This window comes from Mus musculus, chromosome 3, assembly GCF_000001635.26.
Source record: "Mus musculus strain C57BL/6J chromosome 3, GRCm38.p6 C57BL/6J".
NCBI lineage: Eukaryota > Metazoa > Chordata > Mammalia > Rodentia > Muridae > Mus > Mus musculus.
Genome location: NC_000069.6, coordinates 131,564,086 through 131,590,371, shown reverse-complemented (window position 1 = coordinate 131,590,371; position 26,286 = coordinate 131,564,086). Strand labels below are relative to the sequence as shown.

At 45.3% G+C, this 26,286-nt stretch overlaps 1 protein-coding gene and 1 long non-coding RNA gene across 7 annotated transcripts in view; both read right to left on the bottom strand.

The window, feature by feature from the left end:
• The window catches only part of Papss1 (3'-phosphoadenosine 5'-phosphosulfate synthase 1), a 78,908-nt gene extending 53,300 nt beyond the window's left edge, over positions 1-25,608 (bottom strand). Inside the window, exons 1-8 of one of the 6 annotated variants that reach the window (XM_030252606.1) lie at positions 25,165-25,299; positions 24,592-24,780; positions 24,312-24,424; positions 22,694-22,870; positions 10,947-11,061; positions 7,756-7,991; positions 7,147-7,285; positions 5,206-5,324 (exon numbers count right to left, since the gene is read on the bottom strand). In XM_030252606.1, coding sequence (XP_030108466.1) covers positions 5,206-5,324; positions 7,147-7,285; positions 7,756-7,991; positions 10,947-11,058 — 606 coding nt within the window. In that variant the 5' untranslated portion in view covers positions 11,059-11,061; positions 22,694-22,870; positions 24,312-24,424; positions 24,592-24,780; positions 25,165-25,299. Of the gene's footprint in view, positions 1-5,205; positions 5,325-7,146; positions 7,286-7,755; positions 7,992-8,379; positions 8,491-10,946; positions 11,062-22,693; positions 22,871-24,311; positions 24,425-24,591; positions 24,781-25,164; positions 25,300-25,388 lie in introns of those variants that run through there. The other 5 variants (XM_030252605.1, NM_001289479.1, NM_001289478.1 and 2 more) reach the window with 5 other exon arrangements.
• Positions 913-2,786, bottom strand: Gm36917. Its single transcript, XR_376084.2, has 2 exons — positions 2,402-2,786; positions 913-1,966 (listed from the first exon to the last, which is right to left on the bottom strand). It is a non-coding gene; the product is annotated as a predicted gene, 36917 (long non-coding RNA).
• Positions 25,609-26,286: the final 678 nt, after the last annotated feature.

Genomic DNA, 26,286 nt, shown 5'->3' with positions numbered 1-26,286 from the left:
CCATGTGCCCTAAGGCTTCCTTGAGATTCAACTTTACTAGGAAGCAATCAAAGAGAATTCATGTCACAACAGATGTAGTTTTGCCCATCTGTATCTTCCTCTGATAGTAATTTTAAGTTTTATACCATGCTACAAAAGAAGAAACATAAACTAATTTAAACATGGCTATCTTGTCTACACACTATAAACTAAATAAGAGTAGCGGAGACCAAACATGCAGGTCCATAAAGTGACAGTACTGCTTGGCTGGCTGCCGCATCCCAGTGTTTGCTGCAGTGTGCACCACACATGGCTCTGAGCGTTCTCCAGGCAACAAGATTCACCACCCACAGCAGAGGTCTTTCTCCCCAAACAAGGCTGACGCCAAGAGGGCATAATTATAGTAACAGGGCATTAGGATTTCTTCTCTGTGGTCACCCTACTTTATGATAAAAAACAGTCTTCATGAGGAAACTTCTGTCCTAAACTCATACAACCAGATAACTTTTGTAGACATAGTGTAATGATTAGTTTTAAGTGTAATGAGAAGACTCCTAAAAATAAGGACAGAGATACATTAAAATCACCATGAAATCCCCAGATGCGTAAGCCAACACAGCCATAAGCAAATCTCGTAATTTCTGTGAAGTACTACCAAGATACTGTGTGGGTGAAATGAGACAGCACACAAAAAGAACTGAGTGCGAAGATCTCTTATAAAGACGGCACAGAAACTGGGGGGGGGGGGGGGGGGGAGCTCTCTGGTTGAGAGCACTGGCTGTTTTTCCAAAGGACCTGGGTTTGAATCCCAGCACCCAATGTTATAATGGCAGCTAACAACTGTCTGTAACTCTAGTTCCAGGACATTCTAGTATCCAAGAGCATTGCACGGATATGGTACAGGCATATATGCAAGCAAAACACCCATACATATACAATAAAAAAATAAGCAAATGTTTAATTTAAAACAAAATACAGGAAAGAAGGCGTTATAAGATAAGCTGAGAGAGAAAAGGGGGCAGTGCCCCCTGGAGGTCAGGAAAAAAAAACAGAGCACTTTAACAGACATAAAGCACTACATGTGTGCTCTTTATAACACACAGCAAATGTCAGAGTCTGCTCTGTGCTTCTCTGTGAGGCATCAGGTGAAAGTGTCCAATCAGCACCCTGTCTGGCAAGTATAATACACATAAAAAGGATGATCAATACAACCTCTAATTAGGATGGCATCATTAGGAAGAAGGCATGAACGAAGACTGCAGAGACTACACGGTAGAAAGAGAAAGGAGGAAGAGGAGGGGGAGGCGTATGATGTGGTAGAATACATAATGGTAGCTCATACAAAGCACGCCTCTCTGAGCCAAACTAGGAGGAAGCCTCAACACAAACCACCACCATCACCACAATAATAATAATAATAATAATAATAATAATAATTGAATACATGTAATTAAGAAAAAAATGATCAATAAAGAAAAAGAAAATATTTAGACTAAACTTCCGAGGGATGATTCTATGGATGACCTATGATGAAATAAAAAGCACAGAGTAAAAGCCGTGGTCACAGTGGCACTGACCCTGCCCTGTGAGCACTGAGGGCATTAGTGGAAAACTTCACTTGACCTATTTGGTATTTGGCTGAACGGTGTGTGGGACTCTGTGCCATTCCCAGGCTTGGGACCGCAGTATCTTCACAGAACGACACTTAAGGACCAGCATAAATCATCTTCCTCCTTGCTTTAAAAGGGAGCTGGGGGCAGCAGCAGCAGAGGCTTGAGGCCGATTTATGCAGGCAAAGCATGAACTCCGAAGAATGCTATTCTAAGTGAGGAAGAAGTCAGAGAAAAGAGGACGAGGGAGCACCAGCAGTAGGCAATCCACACTGAGCTTAACAGTCCCCGTAAGTGGGTGGCCGCTCTCCGTGTCTGTGGCCCCCACAGGAGTGTCTATCTGTGCAGTTCCTGTGTCTGTGCAGTTCCCCAGGATTCTATAAAACATTCAACAGCTGCTGGTTAGACATAAAAGATAAAAATTATAAAGTTAGACTTCGTCCAACTTTTTAACTTTCATCTGACAACACTCAGGTAAAGCAACGTAAGCTCAACGTAGACAAATAGAAGCACGTCCCATACTCAGCCTGAGGAGTAGCTGGCCCTGGAGAAGCTGGTAGTTACTAACTAAACTCAGCCCTCCTCCACCAACCGCGTGACAGATACATGGAGTCACATCCACAGCATAAGCAGGTTCAGCCTTTAGCACTCCCACATGCTGCTATCTGCCAAGCTCACCTACGAGAGCCATGCCACCAAATGATGAGACAGACAGAAGCAATAGTAATAGAAGTCACAGTCACAATGGCGTACTGACGGACTTTTAGGTTGGGCCACACTCGTAGCTACCCAGAACCACAGACTGAACAGACCTGGTCTTCTCTTTTAAAATTAAGGCCAGGGAGCAGCTAGCTTGGCGGTGTAGCTCCTTTGGGCAGTGACTGTCGATCATGCACAAAACGCTGGGCTCAGTCCCAGGAGCACAGAAACCAGGCATGGCGGCGGTGCACACCTATAAGCATAGCGCTCAAGAGACAGAAGAAAAAAGTTCAGGGCCATCCTTAGTTCTGTAGACAGTAAAATGCCACATGAACATCAGGTGAATCTTGCCTCCAGAAACAAACAAAGAGTAACAAAAAGAACTACTATCTCAGCCACTGGGATGCCTCAGCAGATTAAGGCGCCTGCTGCCAAGCCTGACAGCCCGAGTTCAATCCCCAGAACCCACACAGGGAGAACAAATACAGAAAACTACCTTCTGACTTCCACAAGTGCTCCACGGCACACACCTACCCATACACACACACACACACACACACACACACAATAAATAAATAAATAAATAAATAAATGTAATTAATTAATTAAGAAAAAACTATCTCAGTCCTTGCTATGATAAAGTTATGAGATAACCAAAGGGTGAAAACCACCCGCAGTCAAGTGCTGACACCACCAAGCTAGATCCAGAAATGACCTACCAGGAGTTCCATCATCAAAAGGGACATTAAGTGGTGACTCAAACTGTAACCTGACTGATTCACAGGATGGAGTGGAACTCGGGCAGCGTACCCGAATACATAGAGAACTTCAACAGAGATGTACACGCTAGGAAAAAGGGCAAATGATGACAAGATTGGTTTTCTGTAGGTGGTTTGTTTTAAATGTTCCAGTTTTGGGGTTGTTTATTTGTTTTGTGTTTGTTTTCTTTGCTTGCTTGCTTGTTTCTGTAATGTGTATGAGTGGTTGGTTGGTTGGTTTTTGTAATGTGTATGGATGCTTTGCCCAGCACACATGTCTATGTACAACATACGGTACCCTTAGAGGCCAGAAGAGGGCATCAGATTCCCTGGCACTGGAGTGCCAGCTGTGGGCCTCTATATGAGTGCTGAAAATCAATAAACAGGTCAACATAGTAGGTACAATATGGAGAAACTTAAAAACAGATGAACTCAAAGCTAAAATATTAGCTGGGGAAAGCAGAGGATCTGTGGAGCAGGGTCTCGCTGTTTGGCATACGGCTATGGCTAGCTGGAGTCCCTGTTGGGGAAGAGGTGCTGATGCCAAAGACACAGAGAGTCTGGCTAGAGTGGTGGTTACACCCACTGACAACACCACAGCTACACACTCGAAAGCTATGGCATGTCAATTAAAGAAAGACACATTCAAAACAAATGACCACCAATTTTCAACAGAGTGGCACATCTGCCTGTAATCTCAGCACTGGGAAAGCAGAGGCAAGTCGGAGGCCAGCCTGGTCTACACAGTGAGTTCTAAGCCAGCCAGGGCTACACAGCAAACGCCTATCTCAGATAAAGGAACCTACCGTGGAGGGACATCTGTACAAGATGCTAGAGAGGATTCCACCTGGCAAAACTGCCTTTCAACGACGAGGCAGAGGAAGACTCTCCAAAAGGAATCTTTCAAACACTCCTCTCAGCCTCCAGACACGCCATGAACCTGAATCGCGGCTTCTAACACATTTCTCAGGAGTCTCGTGCTCCTGCGTCTTCTTTGACCTGCGATGCAAACCCCCAAGGACGGAATCCTGGCTGATTGACCTCTCTGCCTTGCTAGTGTCTGGGTTGGTCAGTAACGGCAGGAATTGGGTTTTGATTACTATATGCTTGGTAGAAAGTGAGGAATGGCTGCCGGGAACACTGTGGAGAGGTGAGGGGAGCTGAGGGCTGAGGACAGAAGTTAGTTAACAGGAATCAGAAGGTGACTGATCCCCAGCCTGGTCTACAGAGCGAGCTCCAGGACAGCCAGTGCTACACAGAGAAGCCCTGCCTCAGGAAAAACAATATTAGAAGGAAAGTCTTGTGCTAACTACCTAGACTACAATATAGAAAACTTCAAAGGTGAAACATATATATTTGGGCAGAGGACTGAGTGAGAGACTATAGACGAGAGGGAATTCTGGTCAGAATTTTGTACATAAAAAGGAATCCCAAACTCCACTGTCCGGTTAGCACAGAACAGGGGTTGATGACACACCCCCGCCTTGCTTCCCACATGGGAGAAGTGGCCAGCAACCGTAAGGACAGACAACAAGCAGATGAAAGAAACACCGACCCGCCAAGTTCCATCACCCACACAATGGCTGTGTCCTCTCCAGCTAAAGTGAACTATGGGACAATGGACTCAAAGAAGGGGTAACCGGTAGATTAGTGGAAATAAAAACTATTTCTAAACGTGAATAAAATCCACGGGAACCATATATCTGTTATCCAGCCCGAGTGCCTCTAATGCCTCCATGTATGCCCGGGAGCCAGGGAGAGACACTTGAAACCAGGAACCCTCTCTCTGCAGGACCTTGCTCAACAGTCTAGCGGGAAGTGTATCACCATGTTGAGGCAGGTGTGTACTTGTCAAATACCCAAGGAAATTTAACAACTCGGTGTGCCTCAACATCAGCAGTCTAACATCAAGGCATGCAGTAGACTAAGCGCAGGAAAGTTAATGATAAGATAAAAGATCCAATGACTCACACCTTTTCTGACATTTACAATAACTGGGATATTTCATGTATTGTGTATGCCCCAGAATGCTAACATAACAGCATACAGGAAGTTACTGACTTTTATAAAGACTTGAAACACACACTTCTCAGTCAGGTCGTTTTTTTAGAGGCCACGTTATCAGGTGGTTTTCTCCTCCTCCGTTCTCCTTCTCTTACCCGTTCCTGAAGAAGCTCCACAACCTGCTGGACGCAGTCGTTGACGTCACAGGAATCCGTTTTCAGCACCAGCTCCGGGGCCTCGGGTTTCTCATACTCAGAATCGATGCCAGTGAAGCCTGTAAAGGAGGCAGACAACAGACGGGGGCAGAGATGTAAAGAGTCTATTTCCTCTGTGCCAACCTGCACTGAAGTTCAGGCTTACTAAGCGCTGCCCTGTCATGGCGTTATGGTGCCGATGCCTTTCTTGGGAGAGTTCTAATTAAACATTATTTCTTCTCTACACATACAGTCAATTCTCATTACTCACTATAGCAATGTTCAATAAAGTCGTCACAAATACTAATGAAGCGAACACTGACTGGTACACGTCTCCTTGGTGATGCAGGTCAGGTTCCCGCCAGCCTCGGGTGTCCTGTGCATTTCTGTCTGAAGGCAGCATATTGACCGTATTGGAACACTTACCCTGACCTCCCAGCTCAGCTGGAATGAAAGGAACATATCCTTGCTCTCGGATACCAGAAGACGGCTCAGTGAGTAACGGGGCCTAACAACCTGAGCTCACTCCCAGGACCCGCACTGTGGAAGGAAAGAGCCAACTCCTACAGTTGTCCTCTGGCCTACACTCACATGCCCGATGAGAAATAGCTGTACTACAGAATAGAAATGCTACACAGCATTCTCAACACTGGGAGTCATTTTAAACATCACTCAGAAACTACAAGAAAATGTAAAATGACCTGTCTGCTTTCTTGCACCCCCCATCATCAGTTTCTCCAAGTTGGCAACCTGTTTGTTCCTTCTGAGTCAGGAAGGTGCCACCTTAGTGTGTGGGAGTGACAACCGCCAGTGATCTCTCTATCAGCTGGGCCCCGAGGCAGCAAGGTCCGGCATCAGCTTTGCCTACAAGACTAGACACCATCAGGGCAGGCACCATTTCCTTCAGCCACTTATTCCCAGGCCCAAATACAGTAGAGAAATGGATAGCACACATTCTCCTCCTCAATTTCTGTTTATCTTTCCTGAGCCAAAAAACTGAATACCCAAATCTAGAATTCAGAACTTCCGCAATGGCCCCAGGCTACTGGACCTGGTTGGGAAGGCCAGCAGGTTACCTGCATGAATCGCCCCTACAGAATAATTATAATCGACCTTCAGTGCTTTATTAAGGCCAGTATGGCGTGTTTCTATGAATGCTGACAGAATCAACACAGTAACAAACACAACAGCAAAGATGGGCTCTACATTTCTCCTTCAATGCCTAGCATGTCATACACACTGAAACTGTGAACGGCCCACAAAAGCTAAGCATAGAGTCAGAAATAGGTAAATTCAAATTTAAAAATCTTAGAGAGGCTGAATAAAGAGCCTTACCAACTACTACGACATAAAAACGGGACATTCTCCTCACATAAAGATCCTTACACTTCAGGCATCTTCCCAGGGGTATGGGACATCTCGCACTTTCATGATGTGACAGAGACAGCAGAGGTAGCGATGGCTGATAACCTAATACCAGATTCCTAAATTTATAAAGTGGGTTTTCAGCACAACCTCTCAAAGTCCCAGCTCTCTCAACCAGCTCAGGTCATTTCTCACTCCCAATTTCTTAGGCAAGACTTATCAGTTCTGGGGACGGGAGAGACAGATCAGTGATTGAGACCATAGAATGTTCTTGTAGAAAATCAGAGTTCAGTTCCCAGCACCTATGTCAGCTCCAGAGGGTCAAATGCCTCCAGCCTCCACAGGCACCTGCACAGACATGCACAGACATGTACACACATGCACACACACACACACACACACACACACACACACACACACACACACACACAGAGAGAGAGAGAAATACAAATTTAATTTAAAAGAAAGGCACATCAGATGAACACGCAGAAGCATGAACTATTTGGACAAAGGAAACCTGAAGAAAACGATGCTTGCCTTTTATCTCCCCTGCCCGCGCCTTCTTGTAGAGGCCTTTGACATCCCTCTGCTCACAGACATGCAGAGGAGCATCGACAAAAACTTCAAAGAAGGGCAAGCTTGCACCCTCATGAATCTGCCTTGCGTTGTTGCGATCCTTCAGAGAGAGAAAAGGAGACATTCACGGAAACAGCAAGTGATCAATAAAACGTCGGATGCCCTGACATCAGGATGGATGTAAGGGACTCTGTAGTACCTTAGTTTGTTTACATGGGTATATGTATTTGCAAATGTGTGTGCACGCGAGTGTCTGCGTGTGTGTCTGTGTGAGTCTGTGTGTGTGTGTGTGTGTGTGTGTGTGTGTTAAGACTGAAACAACTCAGCTAATGGCTTCACCTCAAGAACTTTGCTATACCCTAGGGTGTTTTAATAGCAAGTTTTACCCAAACTGGATTTACTCAGAAAAATCACAGCACATAATTTTTTTAAGGTTATTTGTATTATAAGGAAATAAAAAAAAAAAGTTGAACCTAGCCTCAAAACACAGGCCAATGTTTAAATTTCTTTTTGCCTGATACCATACTTTCAATAATATAAGCAGCACCTAATGGCATAAAGGCTCCATACCTGTGTGTAAGGCGATATAAAGCTGGTGATACACACTAAGCCAGCATCTGCAAACAGCTTCGCCACCTCAGCTATGCGGCGAACGTTCTCTTCTCTGTCCTCAGGACTGAAGCCGAGGTTCTTATTGAGTCCTTGGCGGATGTTGTCACCATCCAAAGTGTAGCACGGAATGCCGTGGCACACCAGGTACTCCTCCAGAGCCATGCTCACGGTCGTCTTCCCTGCTCCGGACAATCCTGGAGGGAACAGTCCAAGCAAATTCCACGTGCAGTGAGAACCAAGAGTAGGGACAAGAGATTACATTCGTTACTCTCAGCACCATGTCTCAGAAGCATCTTCCCATCATCCCTTTAAGATTGACCTTTTACCTACTCAAAATATCTACACGCATCTAGGGCTTCCTTATGATTTGGGGGGTGGGGTCTGGATATATTGTTCTTAAGCATCTATCTTTGATAACTTAACCCAGAAATCACCAATAAGCCCCAAAACTTATTAACCAACTTCTGTGCCATGGCTAGTAGGTGTATTTACTTGGCCACATGCCACATTTTTACAGTCAAATGCCGAGTTACATATAACAACAAGGAAAGGAAAAGGAAGGCGAAAGGTGGCTGCATTTACCTCCTCCATGTTCCAGGATCTTATAAACCACGATAAACCACTGGGCAGTCAATTCATAAATTAACTATTCTGACCAGGAAATTCTAATTTCCATTCACTCGGCTCTCATGACTAGGAAAAAGCAAACATTTATATACAAACACTTCCCCACCCTGGAACCTGTAATTACACATCAGAGTCAAGAGAACAGTAAGACAAGAGATGAATGTAGACGGCTAGCATGCTAATGACTTAGAACAAAATCATGGCAATGAGGGCTAAAGAAAGAAACTGGCACACTGGGGGGATATCTAGAGGGGCAGCCGCTTTAACGCATTAGCAGACCCTGTTTCCCCAAAGACAGCTACAACAGGATAGCCTACCCTACAAGCTCCTCTACAGTGTGCCCTGCCACTGTCCCCTCAACACAAACTATCTCAGGGCACCCTCTTAAGTCTGGGCTGGCTGAGGGGCTCACTGTAGCCAAATATATATACACTGTGAACTATATATATTACGGCTTTCCAAGGCTAAGCTAGACGTGCATCTGTGACTTGTCTGTGTTGGATGAACTTGCAGATGCCAGCTAGAGAACACAGTGAGACCGGTCTGCTACAGAGATCACCAGCTTGTTCCAGTCAATCAGCTGAGCTCCCACCTAACAAGGACGCCTAACAAGGTCACTACAGCCAAAGGACCTTGACTACAACCAAGGGAGCCCTGGAGTCCCTTGAATTCAGCCTTCGCAGTCCTGAGTAACCAGAGGCCGCTCGCCATCCCACTCCCCGAGGCTTTGGTTGACTGTGATCCAACAGCAGGGCAGAGGTGAAGACAGGAGGGCTCAGCTACTTTTCCAGCTGCTTTTGTTTGGCTGTTGTTGTTGTTGTTGTTTGCTTGGTTGATTGTTTTGTTTTGTTCAATTGAATCACGGTTTTGCCACAGACCCCAGGATGGCTTGAAACTCACTTTATAGTCCACATCAGCACTGAATGCTGAGCGAGCCTCCTGCCTCAGCCTCCTGGGTGTGAGGACTAAACGTGGAGATTATGCTCAGGATTTTTATCAGTTTTAAGTACTGTTTGAGAACCAAGTGCTGGCAGGAAAAAAGAAATCTGAAATTCTAAGTTTTGTGTTCAAAACAGATAGCCATAATTATAACAGAAGAGTCTGCTTACACAGTCTAGGAGTACATACAGACTTAAAGAATAAACACTGCTGAAAAACGAGAGGCTGAAAGAAAAAGGCAGGAAAGAAAATCAATATATGTAAAGCTCTTAAACTTCTACAAAGCTAAAGAAGGCAAAATGGCTGTACCGAGCTATTTTCCCTCTTTCTGGCAGAAGGCAAAGCTTAATTGTTTTCAAAATGGTGGTGGACTGGAGCCTCTCCGTTGTGTACTGTCTAGTTTAAGTTATGGCTTCCACTGCAATAAATTCCTCCATATTTTGTGTAGTAATAATGTACCTTTTGTCCCAGAGTATCAGTACCTCTCAGGTGATTATGACAAGCTCCTTTTCTTTGGGTTCTCTAATTGGCTGAATATGAATTGGATCATGTTGACACGTGCCTTGGGATACCATCCAATAAACGAGAAAAAAAGTCATAAAAAAAAAAAAATGGCTGTACCATCCTCCCCACCAGGTACTCACAGCCACCAGGACCTCAGACTGCTACTGTAACTACACACAGTCTCTGCACCCCAAACTCAGTATTTGTCCTTGTAAGGAGAGACTGAAAGAGTATGTCTATAAACCATGCAAGGGCAGTGATTTATAGATGACCCAGATGCCAGGAAAGGAGTGGAGAGATGCCACCGACCGCCCAGAACTGTGACTGGCCTGCAGATCAAGAGTGGCTGTTGCTTGAAGCCACTGGTTTCAGATAACCCGTTACAATGGCTCTAGGAACTAGGATCCAGCCAATGTAAAAACACTTCCCAAGAAACATTACCTAAGTGCAATCTGGTCAACTAATGCCTCCAGAAAAGGGACCTAAACTAGCATCAGGACATATCCTAGGGAAGCAACTAAACACGAGAAAAGAAATCTCTTTTAAATTTCAATTTGGTTTATGGTGGCTATGTGGGACCTGTGCCATGTGGAGAGCAGGACGTGTGACATCCTGGCATGGGGATGAGCATCCTCCCACCAGCCGCTGTGATCTGCCCTTACGCAGTGGTTTATGGTATTGGGGAGGAGGGCCCCCTACACCGGACACAATGTTTGAGGAAAACCTCAGAAGTAATCTTAAGTGGAATGTGGATTTCAGTTTCCTAGAAAATCCAAGCAATGGACCTGAGCACCTCATGGGAATACTGAGAGCCACTACTCCCAGGGAAGGGCGCAGCTTGTGTCTGGTCCCCCTACCTCACTGCCATTACCTGTCCCTGTGTTGATTCCTATGTGCCCACTGGCACCTAGGTACCCATGGCCCTGTTCCATTTCAAGTCACCCACTGAGGTCATCTTCTAGTCTTGTCATTGCTGTTGTGTGACACAGTCTTGCTACATGTTTCAGGCTGGCCCTGAACTCACTCCTGGGCTTCCAGGCCCGCACCACCACACCCACTCACTGCTCTCTTGACCATACCTGTCAGCCAAACTGTGCAACCACGGAAGCCACCTCTGGTCCCCACCACCTGCCCTCTCTTATTCCTGCTGACATGGTGGGCTTGATAGGTGACGTTGGTTGCTCTCTGCATCCCCTAGAAAAAAGGAAAAGGAAAACAAGAGCTCTAGATCACACAAGTCCTTTAAAAGGTCGGCATCTAATAACAGGTAAACATAAAATCAGCACCCCTTATAGGATGCCAAATGCAAGGAAAAGCTAAAATCACTTTCAATTTCTTCAACGCACTTCTATAATGTTTAGCATCTAATATTTACAGCCAACTTAATCCTCACAGCAACCCAGTGACATGTGTACTCTAGCTACTGTAGTTTTATGGAAGGCGTTAAACTTGAGAAAACTTAATAAATAATTTGCCCAAGATCTCATAAGCAGGAGTAGAATCTGGAATATTCCAGCACTCGTTGTTTTCACACACTTATTTGGTCAATCATTCATTCAACCAGCAATTACTAAGGTCCGTCCAGGATGGCAAGTAAATAAAGTTTCCACCCTCAATGGCCTTATATTTAACTGGGAAGTCAACCAAACCTCATTAAAAAGAAAGCAGAGTAGAAGAGAAAGGGAGAGTGTAGGAGGAGTGCTTCCTTCAGCAGAATGGTAAAGGCAGCGGCTCCTAAAGGCAGGGCTGCAAGGCGCCTTCACCTGCATGGGGACATGCAGTTTTCTAACAGCACTAAACGAAAGAAAGGGTCTTTGCTATATTGTGTACTCTTGACACCTCTGTCAAAACTCAACTAACTGTGTGTGGACTTAATTCTGGACTCTCACCTCTTCCCCTGTGGCTTAATGTGTGTCTGGATCACCACAGCCTTACAGTATTTCTAAAGTCAAGCAGGATGATGCTTCCTGCTCGGTTCTCTTCTACTAAGACAGCTTTGGTTATCTGAGACTTTCTGAAGTTTTTTACCAGTTACCTGATTGGTTTTCTAATTCTGTGGGGAGAGGGTTACTGGATATTTTTTAATCAGGATTTCTTTTTAATTTTTTTAGTAATTTCATGCATGCATATAGTGTATTTAGAGCATCTACCTGTGGTGGTGTGAGTATGCTTGGCCCATGACGAGTGGCACTATTAGGAGGTGTGGCTGTGTAAGAGTCGGTGTGGCCTTGTTGGAGGAAGTGTGTCACTGTGGGGATGGGCTTTGATGGCTCCTAGTTCTCAGGCTCTGCCCAGAGTAGAAGACAGCCTCCTCCTGGCTGCCTTCAGAAAACAGTCTTTTCCTGGCTTCCTTCAGATCAAGATGTAGAACTCTCAGCTCCTCCAGTACCAAGTCTGCCTGGCCACAGCCATGTTCCCACCATGATGATAATGGACTGAACCTCTGATCCTGTGAACCAGACCTAATTAAATGTTGTCCTCCTAAGAGTTGCCTCGGTCATGGTGTCTGTTCACAGCAGTAAAACCCTAACTAAGACACCCCCCTTCCCTCATAATCCCTTCAACTCCTGACAACCACCACACACACACACACACACACACACACACGCACACACACACCTTCATGGCATCTTCATACCATGTGTAAATGACGCTTGGCTCCTACCCTCCCCACACACCCCTCCTTCACTAGTGCACTCTCTCCCCCCAATTAACATCACCTCTCCTTTCCTTCTGCCTGGAACTCTCGCTATTCTCTACCTCCCTGAAGATCTCTCTATTAAGATCTACTTTATAGTTCTGTAAGCTATGAATAAAGGTGCATATGTGTGTGTGTGTGTGTGTGTGTGTGTGTGTGTGTGTGTGTGTGTGACACACACATACAAACAAAATTTGCTTACAATTTTAAATTTAGGTGCAAGAGTAAATATAAACTATTTGTGTGAAGCTGGCTTATTTTACAGAAGATAATGATTATCAATTTCATCTGTTTTCCTGCAAATGTAAGAGTTATATTTTTCTTTTCTTTTTATTTTTTATTAGATATTTTCTTTATTCACATTTCAAAGGTTATCCCCTTTCCTAGTTCCCCCTCCAAAAATTCCCTATCCTCTCCCCTCTCCCCTGCTCCCCAACACACCCACTCCCACTTCCTGGCCCAGGCATTACCCTATACTGGGGCATAGAACCTCCACAGGACCAACTGATGTCCTCCCATTGATGACCAACTAGGCCATCCTCTGCTACATATGCAGCTAGACACGAGTCCCTCCGTGTGTTTTCTTTGATTGGTGGTTTAGTCCCAGGGAGCTCTAGGGGTACTGGTTAGTTCATATTGTTGTTTCTCCTAGGGGGGCTGCAAACCCCTTCAGCTCCTTGGGTACTTTCTCTACCTCCTTCATTGGGGACCCTGTGCTCTGTCTAATGAATGACTGTGAGCATCCACTTCTGTATTAGTCAGGCAATGGCAGAGCCTCTCAAGAGACAGCTATATCAGGCTCCTGTTAGCAACCTCTTGTTGGCATCTGAAATAGTGTCTGGGTTTGGTGGTTGTTTATGAGATGGATCCCCAGGTGGGGCAGTCTCTGGATGGTCTTTCCTTCAGTCTCTGCTCTGAACTTGGTTTCTGTAACTCCTTCCATGGGTATTTTGTTCCCCCTTCTAAGAAGGATTGAAGTGTTCACACTTTGGTCTTCCTTCTTCTTGAGTTTCATGTGATATGCAAATTGTATCTTGGGTATTCTGAGCTTCTGGGCTAATATCCACTTATCAGTGAGTGCATATCATGTGTGTCCTTTTGTGACTGGGTTACCTCACTTAGGATGATATCCTCCAGATCCATTTATTTGTCTAAGAATTTCATTAATTCATTGTTTTCAATAGCTGAGTAGTATTTCGTTGTATAAATGTACCACATTTTCTTGTATCCATTCCTCTGTTGAGGGACATCTGGGTTCTTTCCAGCTTCTGGCTATTATAAATAAGGCTGCTATGAACATAGTAGAGCATGTGTCCTTATTACAAGTTGGAGCATCTTCTGGATATATGCCCAGGAGTGGTATTGCTGGATCTTATATTTTTCCTTATGGCTGTATAAAACCCTATTGTACACATGGACCACATTTTCTTCATCCATTTATCTGCTGATGAACATCTGGGATGGTTTCATTTCCTGGCTTATTGTGACTAGTCAGCACGCACACACACAGACACACACACACACAGACACACACACACACACACACACACACACACACGATGCCCAATGTCTATGAATTGTCTTGACTCTGGGTCTGAAACTCTATAACCAACAGTGGTGTGTCGGCTAGCATTATGTCAAGCTGACAAAACCTAGTCATTAAGAGGAGAGCCTCAGCTGAAGCTCTGACCCCCCAGAAGATCAGACTGTAGAGTGTTTTGTTAACTAGTGGTTGAGCACCACTGTGGGTGGTAGCACAGTGGGCTGGTGGTCCTGGGTTCTATAAGAAAGCAGGCTGAGCAAGCCAGGAACAAGCCAGTAAACAGTGCTCCTCCACGGCTTCTGCAACAGCTCTTGCCTGCCCTGTTTGAGTTCAATGATGGCACAGATAACCTTTCCTCCCCAAGATGCTTCTGGTCATAGTGTTTCATCAGAGCCGAGAAACCCTAACTTTAAGTAGTACAACCAGAAAGCCAAAAAAGACAAAACCCTAGGCAATGGAGAGACTAGGGCGAAGCATCTGGGAAGAGAGTGGGGCAGGGACATTCGGAAGGAGACATCACCAGAGTTCAGCTGGAGCATGGAGACCCTAAGTTCAGGATTTATGGGGATTTTAGATGGAACGAAGCAAAATTAGGTTAGAGGATTAGAACAGAAGTATAACGCCTAGTTATTGTGCTTTTAAGTTGTAAATAAATCTCTCTGTCGTTATTTGGGAACTAGCTAGGGTTAAGAAAAACTGCTGCCATATTAAGTTCCTGCTTACATTTAAAATAATATTATTTGTTACAACTAAGTTCTTCCTGGGCTTAGAGTCAGGGTAACACAGGAGTCATAGAGTGACTGTGTCCTTCTGTTTTATGAAAGATTTGTGGGTCACTGGTTAGCTCTTCATTAAAGGTTCATCAGTAACTCCATGTAGACCCAGTCTTTGTTGAGAGGTTTTTATCACTGCTTTAACTCACTGACTGCTAAGGAGCTGCTTACATTGCTTATATCTTCTTGATTAGCCATCATAAATACCTATCTGAAGGTGAGAGTGGGAAACTGAAATCTCCCACTACGGTTCTATCAAGACCAACTTGACTATGCCCATCAGTGCTTAAAAAATTGTAAGCCCCAATGTTTGGTGCATATGTGTTAACAAAAGCTGCTACAGTCACTCCAACATTGTGGCAAGCTTGGAATCTAGGCTGCAAAATACTACATGGGGCTAGCTTAGGTGTGGAGACCACCTACAGGTCCCAACCTGGCCACTGGGGCTGCAGGAACGAAACAAGGGCTGGATTTGACTTGCATGAGTTCCATGTTAGTTTAGACTACACCAGATGCTCATTCAGTCTCCTTGTCCCAAGCAGACAGCATTTAGACGACATCAGATGCTCATTCAGGAGAGAGATACTGTCTCAAGCAGACATTATCTCTCTCCAAGCTGTGCTGCGTGAATCAGGAGAGTGTGTACAGAATACAAAATCATCCCCCTGCCTTAACTGCCGTTTATCTTTTCTTACTCTATGCTATGCTCATGTGCTATGATACCTCAAGTGACGTCTGTGGTTCTTGAAGGTCATTCTGTATATGGTGTTGTTCATCTTTTACCAGAGAACAAACACTTGAAACTCCTGCTATCCTGCTGATGTCCACCAATCACTACATTTCTTATCTTTCTGAGACACTGCCTCATGGACACCAGACTGGCTCTGAACTCACCAGGTCGTCAAGGATGGCCTTGAACTCCTGATACTCCCACTTCTACCTCCCCAAAGCTGACAGAATAGACACAAGCCATCACTCACTGAATTTTCTTTCAATTCTTATTTATGTATATGTGAGTATACCTGTGTGTGCAGGGACCTGCAGAGACAAGAAGATGACGTCAGATCCCACGGAGCTGGAGTTACAGGCAGTTGTAACCCAGCCAATGTGGGTGCTGGGAACCAAACTTAAGTCCTCTGGGAAAACCAGAGCTCTCTTAAATAGCTAAGCCATCTCTCCAGCCTGAGACTATATTTAAGGAATCAATTTCCACCCAGATCATCTATGTACTCTTCTCCAGATGCTGTTTATAAAAGTGCCTGAAGGTAAGGCTGTCTTCCCACTTTGCCTTTCGTCATCACGCACAGGGAAAGCATGTGAATGTGCACGGAAAAAAGCGTCTCCTGCCCAAGTGACTTTCACTGCTCACTGCCCTGAGGTAGGAAACCTCCAGAGGCCAAAGGAACAACGTGAAGATTCTTTTCATGAGCATTCCACAAGAGCTACACCCTTCTCCCACCAATTTGACTAATAGCTGTACTCCCAATAAAATTATACTAGATGTATTAGTATGTTACATTATACTACATAATAATCACCTATGGAAATCTGTATGGGGATCTGGATGCATTGCTGAAGGAGAGGAAGCTTGGCAGCTATGCATTCATTTCAAGCCTGAGAGGTTCCAGACTTAGATGCCAGCCTCTCGGCCTGCCTTCTGTGAAAAAGCAGAGAACCTCTCTATCATGGGCTCCCATCAGTGCTGCCCAGAAGGGAGCTAGGTGTCTGCCGGAAAGGAATGAAGAGGGCACTCCAAGGTAAATGTCCTCCACTCGCCAAACCTGTTTGACTTGCCTATTTTGTGTTGGGATGTTTCCAAGCCACTCTGCTCCTAGACAAGAAGAGACCTGTATCTAATGTGTTTCACTGTGTTTTGTTCCTATGAAATATTTCCTTCTTTTTCTTATTAAATTTGAGGTCAACCACATAAAAAATTACCCAACAAACTATAAACTGCTGAAGTTAATGGATGATAGAAAGTACAAGATACATAGAAGCTAGCTCACTCAGTCACTAAAGAGAATGTCACCAGGTGGTTTCTTGCCTACTATGTTGAAAATGATTCTGGCAGAAAACTTAGGTAGTCTGGGTACAAGAAAGTTTTTGTTTACATATACTTGATACTTTTCACATTTAAAAATAAATCTGAAGCCAGGAGCGGCAGTTCACACACCTGTAATCCAGGCCCAGGGAGGTAGAGGCAAGTAGTTAGGAGTTTAAGACAAACCTCAGTCACACAGAAAGTGTGATGCCAGCATAGACTACATCAGACCTTATCAAAACAAGGAAACAGATTAAAAAAAAAAAAAAGTAGCTATTAAAATAAACAAATCTGAATTTGGAGAAGTCCAAAGCAGCCAAGTAAAGATGTCCATTACTCACCTTATCTACAAGAAAGAACCAAAATTATAAACAAATAAAGAGCTCCAAGTTCAACCTAAGTGACTAAAGAGGGACCCAGGAGCTCATCAAGGCAGAGGTGGGAACCCAGTAAGACACAGACCTGGTGTGCAGGGCAAAGAACAAAGCCTAAGGTAAACCTGGCCCTGGAACTAGGGAGAAAGGATGATGGGAGAGTCCAACTACTCCACCATCAAGACACCAACAATTCGACAGTACCACGGTCATCACAGATTTGAACCTAGCCTGAAGGGCTGCATAAAGTCCACAGTAAATCTCAGCATTAGAAAAGACCCTAACACTGCCCACCCCACCTCCAGAACCACCACAGCCTGCTGCCAGGCTGAAAGGAGCCACTGCTGAAGTCCTTCCCGCCTTGGGTCCAAAAGTTTCTACATCTCACCATCTCTGGTGTTACTGGGGCCTCTAAGATGAAAGTGTGAGTCCGGGAACCCTAACGAGCTAGGCTTCATCAGTTACCATCGCTATACCAACTAGAGAATTGCCAGGATATTTACTCAGTGTGGTTACAATAGGGAAAGGAATGAAAGGCCCAGGGACCCCTGAGTCCATCTTCTGGGGACAAATAGGACATCTGGGATTAAACAAGGAACAGGAGGTACACATAAGCTAACAGGAACCTGGTCAAGATGTGGTCCAGCCCATCCCTAACCTATTACTGTCCTGGCTCCAGTCTCTCCCACAATGCAACCTCTCTAACCCAGCTTTGTACTTGTGGCCTCAGAACACAAGTCCACGTAGTTCTCTGTACCAGAGCGGGACAGGTGGCCCACAGTATGATGTGTCACTGCTGAGACCTGAAGAACCAAGGATCTTGTACCTTGGGGTGTGAGACCTATGCAGCTAGCCCACCACTGTTACCACTAGTGTTGCTCCCTAAAGGGCTTAAAGACATGCCTTCTGTGTCCATAATTCCCATTGTTGGAGATCCCCAATGCTAGCAATATCTAACCCTGTAAGGCCCGTGGTCATGGCCCCAGCACTGTGCCTGACTACCAGAGACATAGCTGCAACCAGTACTCAGTACTCAACATCCATGGAAACCTCCAGCCACCACCATATCCACTGCTCTATTACGGCGATTCCACAATCGCCCGTGGAGACTCGACTTCAGCATCAGTGACTGTTGAGAGCTAGTAATCCTTGACTTTGAAAGTTCCTTGTGATGGTAAATATTTAGTAGCAGCCTTGGCCTCTACCCAACAGATATCAGAAGCATCATCCCCTCAATGCCACAAAAAAAAGAAAGAAAAAATAAGAAAGAGAGGGGGGAGGAAGAAGAAGAAGAAGAAGAAGAAGAAGAAGAAGAAGAAGAAGAAGAAGAAGAAGAAGAAGACGACGAGGAGGAGGAGGAGGAGGAGGAGGAGGAGGAGGAGGAGGAGGAGGAGGAGGAGGAGGAGGAGGAGGAGAAGGAGTAGGAGGAGGAGGAGGAGGAGGAGGAGGAGGAAGAGGGAGAGGAAGAAGGAGAGGAAGAGGAAGAAGAGGAGGAAGAAGAGGAGGAGGAGGAGGAAGAGGAGGACGAGGAAGAAGAAGAAGAAGAAGAAGAAGAAGAAGAAGAAGAAGAAGAAGAAGAAGAAGAAGAAGAAGAAGAAGAAGAAACGACAGACAGACAGAGAGACCTTCAGAATTGCTAACTACCCTAAAGGTGGCAAAAATCTCACCCAGTTGACAAACACTGAGAAGAGAATCTGCCTCAAAATTCACTGTGGTAGAAACATGTGGGTTACTTCAAAGGTTAAAAAAAGCTACCATGCTAAAAGGAAAGCCAACACAGCTAGACACCCTGTGCCACACCGCCCAAAAACAAAACTGCAGAGTGGAAATGACTCTGGAAATGCCTTGCCCTGGGAAGAAAGTAAAAAGACACAAATACATAGAGGAGGAGAATAAAAGAAAAGAGAGGGCAGTGGTTCCAAGGCTAGACTTAGACCTCCCACAGATGGAAAGTTCTAGGCTGGAGTGATCATCAGCTATACTTACAGCACTAGATACATGGTCAGTACAACTAAGGAACTAGGTGTTTTATGTAATGAAGTTGCCACGTGTGGTTAGTGGCTACCATACTAGACAACAAAGACCCTTCCAAACATTACTGTCACCTTTTTAAATAAACATTAGTCAGCCTTCGATTACTGTAACAGAAATCAATACAGTCTCATGGATTTCAGGAGCTTCAGGCCACAGTCCCTGGGACCCACTGCTCTGAGCACTAATGGTGAAGACATGAGAAACAAGATGCCCACCATATAGCATCTGGGAAGTGGGCAGGATTCCAACCACCCCTTCAAGAATGCCCCCAAAGACCAGACTTCCTCCCACCAGGACCTTTTAAAGGTTCTACCACCTACCAACAGCACATGGGCTGGCAACCAGCCATTGACACATGGGCTTCTGAAGGATATTTATGCAAACCACATTAGTCAGCATTAAAAGTGTGCTTCTTGGTCGAATTTGAGCTTTCCCTTTTCTCTAGGCACTTCCTATAGCATCAGCTCCCAGACTGTAGACTTAAGAAGACCAACACCTGCCCCAGCCTAGATGGAGGACAATGGTTCCTGTGTCCCACCTAAGCCTGAGTCACTCTGTACCATCTCAGCCCTCCTCCACCTCCAGAATGGGATGCTGGCCTTCTGAGAGGACCAGAGCAGTACAGAACAAAGTGACAAATGTACAATTAGTCATTGATTTGGTTGTCTCTCAAGTTGAAGGTGAGACCCACCAGGGCAGAACTCCTTTTGGCCCTTCTGCCTCTGCACACCCATGATGAGGAACAGAGGCAAAAACAAAGCAGGTATTAAACATTTGATTAATTATTATTAAATAGTAGCAAGAACAGTACTCAACAGTGCTGAGGACCACAAAGTCTTTAACCTTTGACCTATGGGTCCTCTGTACCCTTGACACATTATAATTTAGCCCGGCTATGATGATGGTTGTTTTGTCTGTATTACAGATGAGGGGGATGAAGCACAGATGAGTTCAGGGATTGTGCCCAGGACTGTACAGATGGTTAAGGGACAGAACTTCAATCTAAAGCTTTCCATCTATGCCGTTCATTCCCTTACTTAAACAGACTAAAGATTTATGTTGTCAAGAGCACCAGGGCTACTCTACACCCTACCCGTCTACCTTCTGGCCACATGGGAGCTCAGCAGATACAAAACATCTCTAATGAAACATGTCAACAGGATACAGGATAGCATCACCACATATGGAGCTGTACGAGCAATTCAACCCAGGAACAAGGGAGTATGGAAAAGGTCCACGTGGCGACATACTTAAGGTCAAACAGCCCAAAGCTCGGAAGCGTCTCACTAAGGGGCCATCCAGGCAGCCCAGGCAGCAGCAAACTATAAAACCCTAAGGATGTGATGTGTAAAAAGGAAGATGTGCTGAGCTGCGGGGCTTTGGGGAGTGGTCGGAGAGGGAATCAGGAAACCAGAATGCGGCTACCTATGTGTGGTTCAGAATCTTCTGCTCCACTTCAGACTTCTCTGAGGGAAGAACGGTAACAACTCTAGCAAGAAGATGCCCTTGTACAACCCAGTCCACCATAAAGCTAACCTGAGCAGGGGGTTCAGCTGGATACGATTCTATGGAAGGGTGACACTTGAGTCTCAAACAAGCAGCCCCAAGCTTCCCAGAGTCAAGTGACAGGTTACAAAGGGTAGAGGGAAACTGTCCCCATTGCAAGCAAGATTGTATCAACTAGAGAATGACATTTGTTACATTTCAGACATCAAAGGAGGCTCCTGTAGAAAACAGACTCTTGGTTTTTCTTTACTACACCTGTTGGTATATGGTAACAGCTGAACAACGAGCTTCCTCCCATCAGGACACTACATTTTCTTATCTCTTACTTAAGACTTCTGTGAAGCAATTTCTTTTTCCTGCTCCTCAGCAGAATGCAGTGTCTAAAGCTTAGAACCTGTTCTCAATATGTTAATTAACACCCTAAGTCCTGCTCAAAGCTACTACTAGGTCTTTACTCCTAGCCTAGCCTAGTTTAATACCTGTAACAATGTGCCCAGGTCCCAGAGAGCAAGTGCGAAGTGCCGACCCGGAACTAAGATGTGTGATAAATGCAAAATACCCTCCAGACCGGTACATACCAAAAAGGCTTAAAGCATCAGTAACTTTACACTGATCACAAATAGCACTGAGCTTGTATATATATTAAAAATATAAATTCAGTGAAAATATCTGGGCTATATTAAGCTAAACAAATCATATTACTGACATCTAATTTATATTTCTCCACTTATTTTTATGTCTTTTTCTTTTAAGTTATACAGGTGATTCAATTTCTCTGAACACAAAATTACAATTTCAGCTAAGGCTGTCCCTTCAGATACAGGCTTAGAATTCGAGTTGGGCTACAAGTTTTGCATATTCTGGAAACTGTGGTTTATATCATACATTAGGCTCTGGAAACAAACTTATTCTTGTAAGGTATTGAGATCTAATGACAATGAATGATATGTGGATCCTGATTTGGGCTCTCAACTGATTTGAGTGGAAAACATTGGTTCTGCAGAGAACTTTCAGTAGACTTAAGATTATCCTAGTCTTAAACACTGACCAGTGAGAGGTGAGAAGATTCAGGGTCCTGATGGAGACAAGTTTTAAGTGGACAGGAAGGTCACCTGGTGAGCATGACCATGAGCCTTCAGCACTGTCCCTGAAGCCTGAAGTTGGGGGAGGGTTAAAACATGCTTTCTGAGATCTATAAATTGACAATCAAGGGTATTGGAATTCCTTAAACATGTTCTCTTCACAGGGCTCTTCAGCCACTTGTGTCTGAATATGTGTGGGAATGGATTTTAAGGGTGTGGGATAAGGGTGGAAGGAACATAAAACTAGAGCAGGCTGAGTTTATTGACATGGGTCCTCTGAGTAGAGATTCTAGGTTTAATACGGAAGCTCGCATAGTTAAAAAAGGTGTCAAAAGTTTGTTTGAATGGTTGGCTGAGGTGTTTATCAAAAGATGGCCTACTGGAAATGACTTGGAGATGCCTGATATTCCATGGCTTAGTGTTGATGAAGGGATTTTAAGACTTAGGGAAATTGCAATGCTAGAGTGGATATATTGTGTAAAGCATAATTGTCCACAATGGGAAGGTCCAGAAGATATGCCTTTCACCAGCTCTATAAGACGCAAATTGGTGAGAGGGGCACCAGCACATTTGAAGGGTTTTGTTCTTTCCCTTTTCCTTGTGCCAGATCTTAGCATTGGAGATGCTTCTGCTCAATTAGATGAATTAAATTCACTGGGTTTAGTTGGATTCCGAGGTAACAAGGGCCAGGTGGCAGCACTGAATTGCCCGAGACAAGGTGATTCTAGTTATTATAATGGACAGCGTAGACAAAAGAATGTTTATAATAACATACCCAGTAATGGTCAGCACAGGAGAGGTGAAATTTATAATGGCATGACTCGGTTGGACATCCTCTAGGCTCCAGATGCCTGTACTCCACTGCTGCTGCTGCTCTTGGTGGTCTGATTATTTCCTTTTCCCCAGTGTACAGTTACCCTTGTAAAAGGCCGTAGGTCCCTCTGGGGAAGAACTGGAGAAAGGGTAACAGCAAAACCTTTGAGTGTCTTATCAAGATCCTTCCTCAGAGGAACCTGGCCACCCCTTCATTCAAGGGGTTCTGGATCTGCAAACTGTCTCAAGTCTGGAAATTGACTCACTGGCCGAGATTGCTGTTTACCACGATCTAATGTAGCCTTTCTTTCATTTGGCTGTTTACCACGATCTAACCCTGTCCCTCCGTTTCCTCATTTATAAAATGGAGACGCTACATGTGGTAACTCTATGAGTTCTGGGACAGCACATGGACACATTCAGGGTCCTGGTTTTTAAACCCCACCCAGGGAAACACTGCAAAAACTCAACAAGTTAACGTAGATACAACATTTCAGCCTACCTCCCAACGTCCAGATCAAAACTTCAGGACCATCTTTTAATGTCTCTCTCCCTGTCATCGCCTCAGTCTAGTCTGGTCTTTCCTGTCCGTTTCTTTCCTGCTTTTAGCTAGCCATTCAACTGTTCACACCGGATTGGCCAACAAGAACACCTTAAACAGTGTGGCTATGTCAACCAGGCTTCTAGTCTGCCAACTTAATCCTCACGATGGCACAGTCGGTGCCTGCATTTCCTCTGCAAACCAGTCTTCCTGGATTGCCCGTTTTATGGAATGAGAACATTAACATAATAGTGCATAGATTTTTTTTTTTACACTCACACCCATCGGATGAGTTAAGTGTGTTAGAGGAGGTCATTCTTTTAGAGACTGGAAAAAAAGGAAAGTTCAGAAAAATTTAAAAAATTCTAACTCCATTCCAAATCTCCTAGAAAAATCACCCTAACTCTTTAGCCAAACATTTACATTACACAACCCTGCTCCACCCCATCTTTATCTCTGCTCCCCAACAAAAACTACCTTCAGTAGTCAAACATGTCTCCGCTCAGGGATGTAATGGCTCCACCCACCTCAGAAATATGAGGTTCTCCATAAACTCATAAAAACCCCTGGGGCCAAACTAACCTTGCCTCTAAACTGCAATAAAACTCCTATCTTAGGCCACTCACTGTGGCCCATAAAAACATATGCCCTTAACAATCAGTTGCCATGGGCAACTGCAAAGCAAGCCCTGAGCCCCATGGTTTTTTATAGCTGTCAAATATGGATCTCTACATTAGCAAATAATGTAATACATAAATGAATTAGGGCAGCAGAAGAGTTGGCTCAGCAGTTGACAGCACTCGCTCTTACAGAGGATCCCCAGAACACACACAATGGTGGCTCACAACTACCTGTAACTGCAGCCCGAAGGGGATCCTACACACCCTTCTGGAACATCAGGCGCGCACCTGGTGCATACACATACACACAGGGAAAACACTCAGACTCAAAAAATAACAAAATGATCTTTAAATAAATGACTTATAGACAGACAGTATTACTGAAACTTCTTTGAAATACTCCAATTTAGTCAACTTACCTCCCTATCCGTAAAATCCTGTTAGCAACAATAGTGATGCTGAATCGGAGTTTCAGAGCAATGGTTTCGTTGCTCTTTCACCTTCGTTATCTTCTCTACTCAGAAAGACAATCCTGAGAAGGACACACTGTTACACCCTCCAGTCACCTGAGATTCAGAGTGGAGTGACTGTCCTCAAGATCACCCAACTTACAAACAGCAAGGCGGGGGACTGGAGCCCACGCCAGGAGTCTGTCCCTTCCAACCTCCTAATCTCCCTTTTATCTCACATCCCTCTCACCTTCTAAGAAGTTAAGGTAAAGGATGAAAGAAGACAGTGAGAATTCTTGAATCTGACAGCAGACGTGGCAAATCAATGACTTCAAAAGAACACTAGCCTGAAACAGCGTTTTTTTTTTTAACTTTCTCCTGACTCACCAAGGGCAGGTGATGATTTACAAGATTAAATTAAACTTCATGATCCTGTTACCTGCGGAATAAAAGAAAAAAAAAATCCATCTAACGCTGAAGCAGGGCCTTTGCAGCCTCCAAAGTTGGATGGTCTCCAGCTTCGCGCTTACCATCTTAGCTGCCACCACCAATGAATAAACTACAGAAGTAAACGACCCTCTGAAGCCATAGCACTTGGCCAATGAAGCCAACTGGCACTCGCTGTTCAATGTTAGAAACTATTAATCTTCCCACACCTAACTGTCACCAGAAATCGAGTCTTTAAAAGTATGTCTGTGTCCGACATTCCAATTTAAAACAGAGACACAAAGAACCTCAGTCCTGCAGTCCCGATCCATGAATGACCACATTGTTATTCTCTCAGTACACTGCAACTCAGAAACGTAAAGACTCGGAGACCGACCCAAACCTGGGCCAAGCACACCCGGAACGTGCAGAGGCGCCTCCGTCTGCCTCCGCCGCAGCCCTCCGCCTCGCCAGCCTAGGGGACAGCTCCGGGCCTGGACTCGCCTTCACCGGCCGCCGCCGCCCGGGTCCCCGCCCCCGGCTCCCGCAGGATGCACGGGCAGCCCGCGGTTCCCACAGCCACCCACGCTCCCCGCGCTCCGGCCTGCGGCCACCACTCACCCAGTTCTGCGCGTTATTGCTCAGCTTGACTTTCTTGCACAGACTCCCAGGAATCTCCATGGCCGCGGAGCGCGGATGCACTGCTGCTGAGAGCCCCGGGGCCGAGCAGTGGGAGAGAGGCCGAGGGGCGGGGCGGAGCAGGGAGAAGGGGCGGGGCCTGCACCCCGGGCTCAGGCGCGCGCTGACGTGCGCTCCAGCTAGTGATCGCCTCGGCTGGAGCTAGGCATCCGAGCAGCGTGGAGGGCGGGGCGAAGCGGAGGCGCGGGGTCGAGACCTCAACATCCAATCACCAGGAGGGGCGCTTGAAGCTCCGCCTTGACCCAGGACGAGGGGCGTGGTCTGAGGGTTTGTTGAAGAGAGCCTTCAGATGCTGAGCATGCGCAGTGAGCGAGGCGGAGCGACGCCTGCAGAGCTGGGCGTGGGAGACGCTCCCTAGAGCTGAGGCTGGTAGGGGAAGAAGCTGACGTGGGCTCCTGCTGCTCTCTAGCTTTTCTTCCGCAAACACTGCACAGGCTCGATGTGTGCGCTTGTCAACTAGGCCGACTTTGAAAAAATGTTTCCCAGCCCTGCAAAAAGTAGGATTACTTAAGTGAATTCACCATTACATGTTGCTCACCGCTTTGCAATCCTACTCAGTGCACAATGTTTTTTTGACATCAACTGTATCTCATCAAGGATTAGAAAGTATTTGTAAGGTGACGCCTTTCCCACTTGGAGAGCCGCTTTCTATCAGGAAATTTCTATGCAGTGTTTGTTGCCGCTGACTAGCCACAAAGGGGCTTCTCTAGTACTTGCTACTCATAGAGGACTAAAATCCAGGTTCCCTGGTACGCAAGGCGGAATGCTCACCTATAAAGGGCATTTCCAACCACATATAGTCCATGATCAGTTCGTAAAA